This window comes from Amia ocellicauda, chromosome 4, assembly GCF_036373705.1.
Source record: "Amia ocellicauda isolate fAmiCal2 chromosome 4, fAmiCal2.hap1, whole genome shotgun sequence".
In the NCBI taxonomy this organism is placed as follows: domain Eukaryota; kingdom Metazoa; phylum Chordata; class Actinopteri; order Amiiformes; family Amiidae; genus Amia; species Amia ocellicauda.
In genome coordinates, this window is record NC_089853.1 from 38,804,517 (window position 1) to 38,819,692 (window position 15,176).

Sequence of the window (15,176 nt, forward strand, 5' to 3'; positions counted from 1 at the left end):
AGGCTGCTTCCTGTTTGAGGTTTGAAAGGCAGAGAGAGAGACTGAGAGGGGGCTCTGTGTGTCTGTGTGTGGAAAGTAGGATCTGTCTTTTTTTTTTTTTTTTTTTTTGCACATCCCTGAGCGAGGTGAGGTCATGTGATGTATAAACTCTGTTCACATGGCTGAACTTGGCTTCCCAGATTTCTTTTTCCTATAAACAAACCTTCAGTCTGAGGTGAAGCTCAGTGTTGCCTGCTTTACCTAATGGGTGCTGTCATGTCTTTCGTTGGGTGCCTTAGTCCTCGGCCCCCTGCACAGAGCTGGGCCTCTGATGAGGAACGTTTTTAAGGGCCGCTGTGTTTTGTAGAGGTGATAGGCCAAGGGGCGGCTCCCTATGCTACAGTGAGACACAGGGCAGCGGTTGGGAGGCCTGTGTTGGCACAGTGAATTCAGCCCCTGTCCAGAAGGAACAGAGTTGGCTTTGTACGGTGCACAGGGTGTCCAGGCCGCAGCAGGCCTCTCAGCCCCGCCCCACTCGCCAGCTTCCTGAGCAAATATAAAGTCAGGCTGGATGCTTTCCTGGGAGAGGTCCCGGTGCACGGAGCCCCACCGGCGTCCACAGAGTGACATCTGTTTCTGTTATTCATAAGGTTGAATCGTTGCCGTTTGGTGTGTGTTATGAAGGGCGTGTGGCGTGCAGACAGAGGGGGCTGCTCAGTCAGGAAGGTGCACTGGAGGGCAAGGGCAAGACGCATGCAGTGTAGAGGACAAGACCACTGTGGGGTGCCGGGGGGGGGGGCAACCATTGAACCCTGAAAGGAGCTGAATTCTTGGGACAGGTGGTGGCTGCACCTGTCGTCCCCCTGTCTCCTCCACCTCTCTCTCCCTCTCTCACTCACACACACACACTCGCAGGTACACGCCCCCCTGTTCATTAGAAGTGGGAGCCAGGCTCTATGAGGGACGGGTACGGCACAGGGCTTCACACTTGACCCCAGAGTGCCGCTGCTGTGTTGCAAACCCGAGCGTGGAGCTGACCCTGACAGCTGTCTCCAGCTGTTCATGAAGCTCACCTTCTCCTGCTCTCCCCCCACACTCTCCTACTCCCACACTGGCATTTTGACACAAGAACACAGAGACAGAGGGAGGGACAGATGGACAAACAGACAGACACACACACAGATGGACAATGATCCTTCCATGCAGTGCAGGAGTAGTGTTGACCTCTGAGTGCTGCTGTGTAGAGCCCAGAGTTCTAGAGGCAAAGCAGTAATACACCCCCACCCCCCAAGCCACTGGACTCTGAACAGCTGATGGGGTGAGGTCATTGTCGTTTCCTCTTCTCTGTCTTGAATGGGCTGTGCTGCCTCCATGTGGTGAGAGTGTGCGCTCCCGGTGGCTGCAGTGAGTCAGACACTTTATCCATGTCTGCTCTTCCTAATAATCTTTATTTTCAGGGTTCATTTATTTATTTATTTATTTATTAAGGTTTTTGGTGCCCAGTGAAGTGTGTCCCCCAGTATTTCTCAGTCTAATCATACCGGATCCAAGCTGCTGGTATGGAAAAGAGCAGCTATATGGCTCTGTTCCCAGGATTCCCAGGAAGGTCTCCAGACTGTCCCTGTAGTAAAGTGCACAATGTGTTTTAGACTGGAGGGAAAAAAAAAAGCCTTTGAATTGTTTGTTTTATTAACTGTTTCAACCTCCTGTGTCCCTCTTCCCCTCCCCCTTCCCTCTCTCCCTCAGGGAAGGACGATGCCCGGCTGCAGCTGGACAGCGCTCTGCAGGATGTGAATGACAAGTACGTGGTGCTGGAGGAGACGGAGAAGCGCGCCGTCTGCCGGGCTCTGATCGAGGAGAGGGGGCGCTTCTGCTCCTTTGTCAACATGCTGCGGCCCGTGCTGGTGAGTCTTGCGCCAGGGCGGAGGGGGGGGTGACGCACACTGAGCACCAGGCTGGTGAAGTGAAAGACTGACGCTAACTCTTTTCCTTCATTCTCTCTCTCTCTCTCTCTCTCCCCACCTGGCAGGATGAGGAGATTGGCATGCTGGGAGAGGTTACTCACCTGCAGACCATCCTGGAGGACCTGAGTAACCTGACTGCCGAGCCCAACAAGCTCCCCCCCGCCAGCGAGCAGGTCAGCGGTGGTGGTGGTGTAGCCAGGCTGATGGCTGGGCAGTGTTGTGTTATGTGCCTGGTCTCTCTCTCACTCTTGCACCCCCCCACTCTCTCTCACTCTCTCTCTCTCTCTCTCTCTCTCGTTGTTGTCAGGTGATCCTTGACCTTAAGGGATCTGACTACAGCTACTCATACCAGACACCCCCCGCCTCCCCTAGCAACACCCTGTCGCGCAAGAGTAGCATCAGCAGGTGTGTCCCGGAATACACACATGCACGCACGCACACTCACACACTCAATACAGGCGCTGTGACGGACTGAGGGAGCTCCCTGTCTCCTGGCTGCTGGTTTGCTGCGAGCCGCCAGCATTGCTGCAGTTTTGGCAGCTACCGATTCCTCCATCTGCTGCCAACACAAACGCTGGTGGGGGGGCCAGCTGCCGACCGCAGCTCCACAGTGACACACTGGCTGCCTTCATCTTCAGGGCAGGCAGGCCAGCCGGCCAGGGGATCGCAGGGCGTCCAGATTGTCTTTTACATATACAGTTGCATTATAGTGTACAGCGCAGAAATAGTCTTGCTCTGCTCATATGCTTTTTTTTTTTTTTTTTAATATTTCAGAATTTAAATTAATCACTTATAAAAGTCACTTGTATTCACAAAAAGATACTAAACTGCTTTCTTGCTCTCCCTCCGTCTGCCTCTCCCTCTCACAGTAACTACCAGTCTACCTCAGTGCGGCATGTCCCCTCTCTGGACTCCATCTCCAGTGCTGTGGATGGGATTCATCTGCGGCCCCCTGGACACACCCCCGACGGGAGCGGACAGGTACACCTCCGAGACAGCTGGGGGGGTGGGGGGACCACTAGGTGGAATGAGCAAAGAAGCTGCTGCAGGAGCAGAGTTTGGGGTGGAAGAGGGCTGCAGAGCAGGGAACACTGGGAATGTATTTGTTGCCAGATTTTTTGCCGGGATTCAGGCTTGAGATTGGGGTTGTCCTCCACCTGAACTCCAGCGTTAAGTTTTACATGCTTCTTGATCTCGCCTCATGTCTTCTCCCTCAGGCCAGCCCCTTTATGGGTTATTTGTTTGTTTTCCTTGACAAGCTTTTGTTTCTCTGATGCTGCACCACAAACCCTGAGACACTCCCCTGCTGCTGTTCTGCCTCTTGCTTATTCTGTGCCCCCGTTTGGCACCAAAGTTCCCTGTCGGATGCGTTCCTCTGTGGTTCAACCGTCTCTGCGAGGAGTCTGTCTCTGCTGTGAGAAGGTTTCCTCTGTCCGCCAGCTGGCATTGGTATTGAGACGGAGGTGTAATGCTTTCATCTGCATCGGCCCCAGTAGTTGCCCCCCCCGCCACACAGGTAGCCTCTACATTAGTGACGTATCGCCACACGTGATATTGGGTCTGTTCCACTGTGTCCAATCAATACAGACACTTTCTCAGGGGACGGCAACCTCTGGGTAATTAATCTCTGCAGCTTGGTTTTGGCAGAGCAGTCAGCGAGTTTCGAACTTCTAAACTAATGCCGTACTTCTTGAATCCCCTTCCCATTACCGCCCCCGCCCACCCCTTGGCCCACCCCTCCACAGCGCTCGCCCAGCCCACTGCTCCCGGAGTGCTGGGAGGGCAGCCGATCTCTGAGCGAGGGAAACTCTCCCACCTCCGCCCGTGCGGGCCCGGGTCTCGGCTCGGGCCACCTCAGCCTGCGGATCAGCAAGAACACTGTGAGCCTACTGGCCTGCCTGCCTGCCTGCCTGCCTGCCTGCCTGCCTGCCTGCCTGTCTAGATGCTCCATCTGCAGATCTTCCCAGAGCTCAATCATTTCCCCTCATCAAAGGAGGACCTCTAATGACTCCTATTGACACATTCCAGAGCTTAATTGTTGTGGGCTCCTATCATTATTATTAATATAATTATAAGTTTCTTATTCCTTTAGCTCCTGCTTGTGGAGTCAGTGCTTGTTGCTTGGTTTGTGTGCAGCTGTTCACACATGTCTTTTCCGCTCCGCTCCATGGGTGTCCGTGTTGTCCAGTGCAGTGCCGTCCTCACCCCCACCCCGCCACACCTTCACCATCATCATCATCATCATCATCATCATCATCACCAGTCGACCCTGCAGTAGTGTGTGCCGTCCCGAGTGCTGTGTTAATGTCACTGGTGTCAAAGTAGCAGAGAGAGAGTCATGGCTGCCATGTTCTCTCTCACCCCACCTGTCTTCTGCCCCCAGGACCAGATGTTGGCCAACAGCCTGAAGCAGCGGTCAGTCGCCCCCCCCGCCAGTGGAGAGAACGGCCTGGCCATGCCCCCCCCAAGCCACGCCTACTCCCAGCCTGGAGAGAGAGCACGGGCCATGTCCACCTCCAGCAAGGTACTGTGCTGGGGTAGCAGAGATGGGATAGAGTGAGGGAGGAAGGGAGAGAGAGAACAGGGATATTCATCCTGGGGAAAAGAACAGAGTCAGAGTGCAAACTGAAGTCGGTTTGTTTTGCAGTTTAATCTGTGCCTGCCCACCCTGTAGTACTAGACTTAGTCAGTAGATGGTGACATCTGGTTCTTTTTAAAACTTTAAAAGCAGAAAAGGGAAAAGACCCTCAGATCCTGCTGGTGAACCACACTGTGTGCTCTGAGCACCAGGGGGCACTATGAGCTTACAGCTTGTGTTAAAGACCAAAGTGAAAGTTGATATTTATTTTCCCACCCAGTTTGAATTCGTTTCCCACCCAGTTTGAATTCGTACACTATAGCTGTCATGATGCTCAAATGCATCCCTTACTTATAAAATAAAATAAAAAACCATCACACACTTCTTGTTTGCACTGACTGGTTAACAGGAAAGTCGAGTGATTAACCCGCCATTTCCCTCCAGCCTCACTCGGCCCGGGAGCAGCTGGCGTTGACGCTCAGTGGTGGCCTCAACTCAGAGGCACCACGCTCCAGCCGAGACTCCCTGCACTGCTCCAGCGGGTACAGCACCCAGACCACCACCCCGTCCTGCTCAGAGGACACCATCCCCTCGCACGGTCAGTCCTCTCATCAGTTAGTCAGTCAGTCAGTTTGTCTCTGTCGGTCTGCCTGCCCGCCTCTCTACGTATCCGTCTGCCCGCCCGTCCGCCTGTCTCTATCTCCGTCTGTCTGTCTGCCTGCACAGACTGGTCTCCCCAGATCCCACACAACCCCGTCTGTCCATCCATCTCCCACACAGTAGTTCAATGCATCTTTCTGTCGTGCCTCTACCCCCTGTCTGTGTAACGGACACACAAGTGTGTCTGTGACTTTAGAGTCGCCTCACCACACGAATGCAGGTGATGTTTACGTTTTTTCTTATTTTCAAATGTATCCATTTTTGAAGTGTCTGTAATCTGTATTTCTGTGACATTCGTGTCAACATGTCATTGGTCATGTGCGACAGGACAGCTTGTGTACCTGTAGCTACTCATCATATCTGCTCTTTACAATTTCTTCTAATATCGGACTCAAGTCAAATTTAATTTTATATTCTTTTTCAGCTGTAAAGAAAGAGCCTCCCCTTTATGGTAGGTTTCTGAATGTTATAGATTTTCACTCTATTCTTCTGCTGTTTCTTGGAGAAAAACACAATCATTATCTTCAATTTAGAAGTAATTATGATATTTCTGTATATATTTATTTTTATCTCTTCTGAAATATTACTTGATTGTGTGACAGTGAGCCTCGTAGCGGTGGCCTACGCTGTAGCAGCCAGTCGGCATGTGTTGTGGAGGCTGGAAGTCCAGGCCCACAGCCTGTGTTGCTCCTCCAGCAGCTGATAAAGGATGGCGTTGATCTTGGTGTTCAAACTCAGGCTGACAGCTTTCCCACACTGTGCTCACTGCCTGGCCTCGATACAGGTGGTGGGGGTTAATGTTTTATGCTAAAGGAGTAAACAATATTTACATTAAATTTGATTTGCTTAGTAACTGCAGTGGTGGGGGGGAACAGCTTCATTTCCATTCCATCACAAGCCTGGGATGGCAGGCAGGGTCAATTAACTAATTAAGAGTCTTTAATGAATAAAACAGTAAGTAAAAAGTAAACAAAGGAGTGGACAGTGGAGAGGAAGAGCTTAGACTGCCAGGAGTGGGAGTGTAGGGGTTTGTGAGCATCTCTCTCCATGGTCTGTAAACTGCCTCTCCTCCCCCCCCCCCAGACTATGACTACATCTCCCTGCATGGCGGGGATGAGTTGCACGACCAGCCGGACTTCGACAAGTCCTCCACCATCCCGCGCAACAGCGACATCAGCCTGAACTACCGCAAGATGTTCCAGGCCAAGCGCCCCGCTTCCACCGTCAGCCTGCTGGCCGACCCCGAGCCCCTGATGCGCCCGCCGCACGTGGCCACCATCCGCCGCAAGCCCTCCAGCAAGCCCAACTTCCGCCGCGGCACCATCAGTGGGGGCGTGCCCATCCCCATCAGCACGCCGCAGGTGCCCATGAAGGCGCCGGGCCCCTGCGTGCCCCTGGGCGGTGGCCGCAGCGGCAGTGAGGAGCTGGTGTGCGGGCCGGCGGGCGGCGGGCGCTCAGACCTCAGCCACACCAAGCATGCCCTGTGCACCTCCACCCAGAGCCTCAGCGCCATCCCCTCGCCCTACTACTCCTTCATCCCCGGGCAGCCGGGCCACGGCTCCACCGAGCAGCTGTACCAGATGAGCAAGCAGCAGCAGTTCGCCCTGCACCAGCAGCAGCAGAAGCAGTACCAGCAGCAGTGCCTGCAGCCACCCGGGCCCACGCCGGCCCAGCACCACTACCCGCCCCAGTACCAGCAGCACCTGCAGTACCCACAGCACCCGCAGCAGCACGCACACTACAGCCAGCAGCCCCGCCTGCCCCCCCAGAGCCCGAGCATGGGCACTGTGGCGGAGAGTGCCCTCGCCGAACCCCCGCTGCCGCACCCCGAGCCCGTGCCCCCACCTGAACCGCCAGGAGAGCCCTCCTCCGGGGGAGACATGCTCACCATGATCCGCAGAGGGGTGCGTCTGCGCAGGACACTGACCAACGACCGCTCAGCCCCCTTCATCGCCCCCGTCAACCACAGCAACTGAGCGGACTGCGGCAGCGGGCCCATTACCCGCTTCTCTTTTTACCGCTTATTTTATTCTATTATTATTATTTGAGGCTTTGCAGCATTGATACGTGTGTGTGTGTGTGTGTGTGTGTGTCTGTTTGTTTGTGTGATTTGCAATCTAGTTGATGTCTTCTGATCTTGAAGAAGGAAATTTCCCAGATTAGAAGCGACATCACAGTCTGCTGTTGAATGCTGACGTGAGTGTTCCTCTGTGAAGCACTTGGACAGTACAGTACATTCACTGTGTGTCTGTGTGTGAGTGAGTCAGTGACTGTGTGTGTGTACAGCATATTGATACACACACACACACACACACACACACACACACACGTTAAGAAGTTACCTGCTTATACAGCCCAGTCGTTCATAATTGTGATTCACAGTAATGTTGTCTGGAAATCGCAGAGTCTGAACCTCAGACTGTAAGATTATATGTTTATATTATAATAGGAAAAAGAAAATGCCTTGCTTCCTAGCACAATGTCTTAAATATGACGATTACATCCTTGCTCTCAGAACCATGAGAAAGACAACCTAAAGAGACTCATTTGTATATACTAGTTTAGTACTCTGAAAACGTGCTGTATTGTATAATTGGGTGTCTCATGTTTAAAGAGTTGGGTGTCTATTTTTGTAAACAAGGGGGAAAAGAACAGAAAAAATAAACTAAACAATTTTTTTTTGCTGGCCTCTCCCAAAATATATATATATATATATATATCTCAAATCTTCTGCTAGTGCATATAGGGCTAGATTTCTATACCACAGAGCCAGGTGACAGGGCTGATGCACCTGGGAGCCAGAGATGGAACTGGGATTGGTCAAGGCAGGTGGGCAGCGAGACTGTGGATGGCAGGGGGGCACAGGGAGCACTGTGCCCCCCCAGAGAAGGACATTAAGATACATGCTCAGTATGACGCTTTACCGAGAGCAGAACAGGGCTATCAAGCTCTATGTCTGGGGGAAAAAGAGTGGGCTTTCTGTCGGGCTGTGTGTGTAGGAGTTTGACTTGATTTACTATATGGTTTAGTTTCATTTGCAGCCAGCTTGGTCTTACAAAACAAGCTTGGTCATTTTCCTTGTTTGAATATAATCGGTTACTTAGATAATGTAGATTTTTTTGCTGTTTGTTTTGCTTTTTATTTTATCATCATCATCCCCACAGCTTTGTCCCGAGTGCCTTAAACACAGTTCGTATCGTGATGTTGCACTGCAGTGTGCCGGGCAGGGCCTGTGCCGAGGCGGGACTCTGGGCTGTACTGGCACAGCAGGATTGGCTGTTCGGGTTTTGTTGCTACAGCTCTGAAGTGGACCATTGGAAGTGGCAGCACAGTCCACAGGGCGAGCAGGACGGCGCCGGGAGACACTGTGTGTGAGTCTCTACGGGCCTGAATGCCCCCTGCAGAGAGAGGCTGGGTTTGAGCTCCTGAACAGCAGGGTAGCAGGGTTTTGAAAAGTACTGCGTTATGCACATGCACATCGTGTGATTAGAGAGTTTGTTTTAAGGAACACGTATCTGTGATTCTTCTTTTCCGTTTTGCACACCCTGAACTTTTTTTTCTCCCCTAATTCTTAAACTTATGAGTTTCCAGCTCACCACGCTTTTAGATTTCCTGCTTCTCAGGAAATGAGCCATGAAGTGGACAATGTCAGACACAAGGCTCGCATATTTCCAGCAACAGGCGGGGATTCAGACTGAGCACTGTGCCCTTCTGACCCAGGCCCCTGGAGAGCCAGAGATGGGTCATTACAGAAGCATGAGGGGCCTTCGGCCGTCGCTTGGACACCCTGCTAGGTATCCAATACCGAGACTGTGAACTGAAACAGCTGAATAAATTTCCTACGAGAGTTAAAAGACAATCAATCACACAAAACGTCAGCTTTTTCTGTCAGATTTAAAGGTTCATAATTTTGGTTTTATCTTCATTTGCCTTTGATCTCCCATCTTTCTCTGTGGCATTAGTGTGACAGATATGAGGCCAGGTGACACTGGACTGTTCTTTTAAAGCAACAATGCTGTTTTCAAGAGAACCTTTTTATTTGTTTGATTTTTTTTTTTTTTTTTTTTTTTTTTTTCTCAATTTTATTTTCCAGATGCACAAACCTGTGCCTCTTATTTTCTTAATACCTTTTTTCATGCATTTTTGTTACTGAGTTCAGGGTCCTCTGTTCACAGTCTGCAAAGAGACTGCAGTCTGACCACAACCGCTTGAGCTGATAGTGGGGAATCCGCTTTGCTTGCTTGCTTTTTAAGATTTATACACATATTTAGCCTTTTTAATATCATAATCATAATTTTATAATATACTTAAGGACTCCTTTTTCAGGCCTCAGAAGTGTAATAATCTAAGTTAACTTAAAAACAACTCTGCTCTTTATTTTTTCGTTTTCGAGCGGTGTAAACGTCTGCATTTTCCTCCCCGCTGCTGCGTTCACACGCTGCTCAGCTGCCTCGTTCACAGGAGGGAAAACCTCTCTTTCCTGGCACTGTGGGATTATCGCAGACCCACCAGATGCTTTAAATGCACAAGGGGAACCTGTTTGAGAGTATATTCTCATCAAGGCAGGACACCTGAAAGCCCCTAGAAACCTGTGGCCAGCCCAAGTCGCTCTCTCTCTTGCTGCACTGCGATGGAGGTGGAGGAGTAGCCAAGATGGGGGTGGAGGCTTGCAGACTTGCAGAGAGAATGGGTTCCAGCTGTGTCTGAGTGTGTGTCTGGTGGCACAGCGCTGACTCCAGGGAAATGCACAGCTATCATTAACCAGAAGTGGCTCGTTAGCGCGGAAGGGGAAAAATTAACATTCCTCCAGCCCCAGCTCGCCTAGTGCGGATTGGCAAGGTGGCAGGGCAGTAGGGCAGCGCGGCAGAGCGCAGGATGCAGGATGTGACTCCGGCTGGCCTTCCAATTGCCCTAGCTGGCAGCCGTTTGACCTGTGAACTCCTGACGTCACCGGAGCTCCCACTCTAGCTCGGGTGAAGTGCGTTTAGTTTCTGAGAGCAGATGAGTGCAGGTGAGCAGGGCTTCTACGAACCTGGGTCTGAAAGGGGGAGGTTCTGGTCGTAAAGTGTCTGCCAGTGTTCGGTGAGGGCCACTGCAGCTCTCGGGCCCATGAGCCCAAACTGAGGGCAGAAGGTGAGCTGGTTTGGGACACTGTAGAGAACGTTCAGCATAGATGGAATTTGGTTCCCCCTCAAAGATGAACAAACTACTTGTACAACTGCATAACTTTGAAGAGTTTGCATAATTTAATGTAATTTGTATTATAATGATGATGATGATGATGATAATAGTAATATGTTGGTACTTTAAAGCTGAATCCATTTGCTACCAAAGAGTGAGAGACGAGGGGGGGTCCATATTTTTATTCCCTTTAGTTTCTCCTTGTGTTTTGTTTTAAGTGTAGAGGGCCTCAGGGGGCTCTGTTGAAGAAGCGGTTTGATTTTTCAAGTCCTGAGTCTTAATGGACAGGAGCAGGAGTGTCCCAGTGACGCCTCGCGCTGGGGGGTGTGTGCTGCGTGTGGCGTGGGGACTGGCACTGGCCCTGATGTTTTTGCATGCAGAAACAAGACGTTTTTGGTTTTGACCCTGTCTGTGTCCCCCCCCATACACACACATACATGCAGAGTAGAAGGTTAAGTGTCAGAACGAGCAGATTCTGCTCTATTTGTGACACTGATTTGAGATGCAGTCATTGGAAACAGTAGGAGCTCACAGTCCAGCTGGTCTGGGCTGGCTGTCTGTCTGGCTGTCTGACCATCTCCGAGTCTTCGGTCACGTCTTTGTTTCAGGCAGTGTTCTTCCTTTCACTCTCCGTTACTTTCTCATTGTTAAAAATAACAGGAATAGACATGGTGGGACTTTGGAATAAATGCCAGCCCCTTATGAGAGAGAGTACCTGACATGTGCCGGGCTGGGCAGTGTGGCAGGAAGCAGAGGAAGCGCGGTGCGGACAGCGATGCCTTCCCCCAGCTCCTTCCTGTTGCAGACGTGATGGCTGCCCATGATTTCCCGGCCATGTGCTGTCTGGTGTGCAGTTTTCCATTTATAAGTGCTGGTGACCTGCTCATCACACTGGCTCTCTGGCTTTTCCAAGGGCTGAACATTTCTGGGGGGGGGGCGGTCCTTTAATTATTATTACTATTACTATTATTATTATTTCATTTTTTGTGAAGATAGTGTGCGTCACCCTAGCATGCACAAGAAGTTAAATAATTCTAGGCAGCTGCACAACGCTTTCGCTGCAGCTGTCGACTGGATGGTGCACAGTTATTAATTCACCCCTTGCTGATGTTTTTATTTGATTGTATTTTATTTTTTATTTATTTATTATATTTTTTGGAGGAGAAGGGCTGGTCGATTTTCTAGCATATTTCATCCACAGGCAACGGTCTGTTTGAGAGAGGAAAAAATTAATAAATAATATACATATCCAAAAAGAATAATACTTGTACGCACAGAGGACCCGGGTGTCAGACCCAAAGTGCTCTTGGGATTGTTAAAGATTGATTTGATAGATTGCTATGGGATTTTTATTTAGATTTTTTTGTTTTTTGGGGGGTTGGATGTCAGACCAGTGTAGAATACAGACCACCAGTGTTCTTCCTTTAGTCTCCCACTAATTATCTTGTTCTGAACACCAGCCACCTTCCTCCTCCCATCAGCAGGCAAAAACTGACAAATAAAAAAAACCTCTGAAGCAGTACTGACGGACTGCCGGAAGCTACAGATTGATTTCAGCTACTCCTCCCCCAGCCTGTCTTACAGACCTCCAGGTGTGGACGGATTCACTGTGGGTATTTCAAAACCAAACGGGGAGATTAATCGAAACACGTGGTGCTCGCCTTTTGTTTCTTCATTGGTTTCTGGCTGGCCTAGCCGCCCTTCCCCCCCCAACCCCGACTCGTCAGTATTGTGCCAGGCCCGAGGGGGTCACGGGGCACCTGCTGTATCAATCCTAGTTTGTATGAGAGTTGACCTCTCGCTGTAAATCTTCATTGTATATTGCAAAAAAAGATGTTCAAATTTTGTCTTTGTGTAGTGCAGCTGAAGCCTTAAATTAAAAAGGAATGTGGGTTAAAAAATACAAAAACATGAAAAACAAAGAAACGTGTCTGTTTATTTTTTACTGTTTTGTGTGTGTTTTTCTGTATTTTTGTGTGTGTGTGTGTTTCTATATTTTGTTGCTCGGGCCAGAGGCACACTGCAGCTATGTTGTCAGCTCTGCACACTGCCTCACTGGGACAGTACCGTTGGCCGCAGTGCTGAGTTGTTAACGGGAGGTGCGTAGGACACATGCTGATGACACGGTAGTGATTTGTGGATGTGTGGGAAATGATCACAGTTAGGTGCTGTTGTGATCGGGGAAACTCTGAGGTGACTGTGCTGCTGCAGCAAGACGCACGTCTGTCAGCTCCTGTCAGGCACACAGGGTTCAGTGTCTCACACACACACACTGCAGGGGAAAGAGATGGCCCCGGTGATGTTTTTTCACTTCTGGGGAATGACCACCTCTCGGTTGGTGGCCATGGCTGTGAGCTGCTTGGTGGTGTTAGCAATGTAAAAAGACAATCACAACTACAAAACAAACAGAGCAGTGGGGGGTGGTGGTGATTTAGTGGGGGCAAAGTGACACAATGGTCTAAATCGGGCTGGTGAGGTCATCATGCCCAGCATTGCACAGTCGGGTGCAATCCCTGGGCTGAGTGAGTCACCGGCACTCTCACTGTCCTCCTCCAGGGGGCGTCCTGGGCCCTCGGCAGCAGGCTGGCAGTGAAGTACACATGAGTAACTCTGAGGCCAAGTCAGCTGGGGACACGGCAGCCATGGCAGGCCCTGTGTTTTATGAATGAATCGGATATCCGTGTTATTTTTAGGGGGCATAAAGAGGGTAAGGGATAAAAAAACAAAACAACACAAAGATAATCGTGTGGAGAGCTTTCATACTGAAACCAGAACTGGTTGTCGTGCTGTAACAGTCTCTTAAAGTCAAGAAGCTGTTTTTACTGTTATAATTTATAAAAAAAATGTGTATATTGTGGATTTTATGAGTATTCCCAGTGTCTTCCTGATCCCACAGCGGGGGGCCTGTGTGGCTGAGCAGGAGCTGTTCGATGGAGACCGGTCTCTCTACCTGTGACCGTGTCGGCCGTCTGTCCATCGCACTCCGGGGAAAAGAAGTGCAGTGTACAGCAGCTGCCCCCCCCCCCAAGTCTGGCTTTCCTGCCGCCAGTGAGTCAGTGCTCAGTCAGGCCTGTGTCACACTGACTCAATATTTGCCAAATCACCCAGGCACTGTCCCTGTGGTGCTGAAATGGCAAGAGTCCTCGCTCTCTCTCTACACCTCTCTGTGAGTATGCCAGATTGTTCTTTCAATCTGTACTCCCATTGCATCATCTTGACCACAGTGTTCCCCCCCCCTGCTCTCCACACCGGGTCCTGCTGCCTGCACTGGGAGGACAGCCTGGACTGAGAGAGCCAGGTCAGAGACGGATACGGTGATCGCATAAAAGCCGTTGCACTGCACGGTACACTGCGCTGTACTGCACCAACACCCCCCCATGTCCTCGGCACCTTTGTTTCTTGCTTATGGGTGGGTGAGCTTGTGCGCCGAGTCATGTGTTAGGAATGTGTCAGCGTTTGTATTTGTGAAGCTTCACTGCCCCCCTTCCCATGCACTACTGTACGGGCCTGAAGACCACAGTCCTCCATCATTGCTGCCAATGCCAAGCACAGTGAGGAGTGTAAGACTGTCTCACTGCCGGAGAGAGAAATGTGTTTGGGGGAATAAATTAAAATGATCATCAGCATCAGGTCAGACAACTGGAATGATAACCTGTTTCATTAGCTTGAATAATAATAATAAGAAGAAAATCCGGGGAGTGCAGGTGCTGTGACAGGTTGTGTCCTTCAGCTGACCCAGGTCTCTGGTCATTGTGGGGCCGTAAGAGACCGCACACATACCTGAGGTTTACTTGTCCTCCGTGAGAGTCTTCAAAACACAGCAGCTGAGATCAGCTGTGTGACAGACAGATAAAATAACCAAATAAACACTCATTATAATAGTGCAGGTGAAGAGGGGGTATGACTGTTTCCTGGTTTGTGGGAAAGCTCTTGATTTGTTGGACTGTGAGAGAAGGCAAAGTGATTAACTTTTTTATAGTTTAAGCATTTGTTTCCTTTTATACCCTCTATTTCCTTTCTTCTTTATGTTATTTATTTACAGTTTCCACTTCCTTTCCTCTTGGTGAGAAAAAGGAGAGTTATGCATCCCAGGAGGCTGACTCAGTCTGGCCCAGGAGCTGAGTGTGTGTCTCGGAAGCCCCCCCAGATGTTAAACTGTAGTTTGTCCTTTTCCTGCTCACCAGAGAGGTATGTACCTCGATTACCCCGTCCCAGCGCTCGCATTGAATCTCTGCAAGAACAAAAACCTCTGCCCTCAGAGTCAATTTGCATAGACTCTCTGTACACAGTCCCAAGCCGCTACTAATTCATGCAATTTCCATCCATTGCAACATCCCAGATATGGATCTGTCCTGATGATTCATCTGCGGCTTGTTGTTCACTAATGGTCTTTGACGTCGTCCCCACTTATCTTCTTTTTGTTTATTTATTTATTTATTTTAACCCTTGGCCACAAAATGTAGTAATAAATCTTGTTGTTCAATTTCTGGCTTACGTCTGGAGTTCTGTGTCTGTTTTTGTAATCGTGTCACAATAGATAACATGAATATACCCCCCCTACCACCACCCCAGTCTACAGCTGAAATTAGGTTAAATTTGCCTCTGAAGTTGTCATGGTATTATTTGTATTCACTCTCGGCTTGTTGTATAACTGTGTCTCTTCCCATTGCACTGTCATAATTTTATCCATATGTTAAGGATAATGTCACGGTGGCCCCGAAGTAAATGTTACTGGATTTAATTTGTTTTTTAAACTAACGGAGACATTTCTTTTCCCTCTGAACCTGAGATTTAAGATGAGGGATTAACTGCCT

The 15,176-nt window shown here is 49.9% G+C and overlaps 1 protein-coding gene across 1 annotated transcript in view; it reads left to right on the forward strand.

Annotated features, from left to right (window-relative positions):
* Window positions 1–9,566, forward strand: part of mtss1 (MTSS I-BAR domain containing 1) — a 64,677-nt gene extending 55,111 nt beyond the window's left edge. The window contains exons 8-16 of the mRNA XM_066702096.1: window positions 1,726–1,883; window positions 2,009–2,116; window positions 2,251–2,348; window positions 2,813–2,924; window positions 3,689–3,823; window positions 4,327–4,467; window positions 4,966–5,119; window positions 5,606–5,632; window positions 6,265–9,566. Coding sequence (XP_066558193.1) covers window positions 1,726–1,883; window positions 2,009–2,116; window positions 2,251–2,348; window positions 2,813–2,924; window positions 3,689–3,823; window positions 4,327–4,467; window positions 4,966–5,119; window positions 5,606–5,632; window positions 6,265–7,157 — 1,826 coding nt within the window. The 3' untranslated portion in view covers window positions 7,158–9,566. The remainder of the gene's footprint in view (window positions 1–1,725; window positions 1,884–2,008; window positions 2,117–2,250; window positions 2,349–2,812; window positions 2,925–3,688; window positions 3,824–4,326; window positions 4,468–4,965; window positions 5,120–5,605; window positions 5,633–6,264) is intronic.
* The last annotated feature ends 5,610 nt before the right edge of the window (window positions 9,567–15,176 follow it).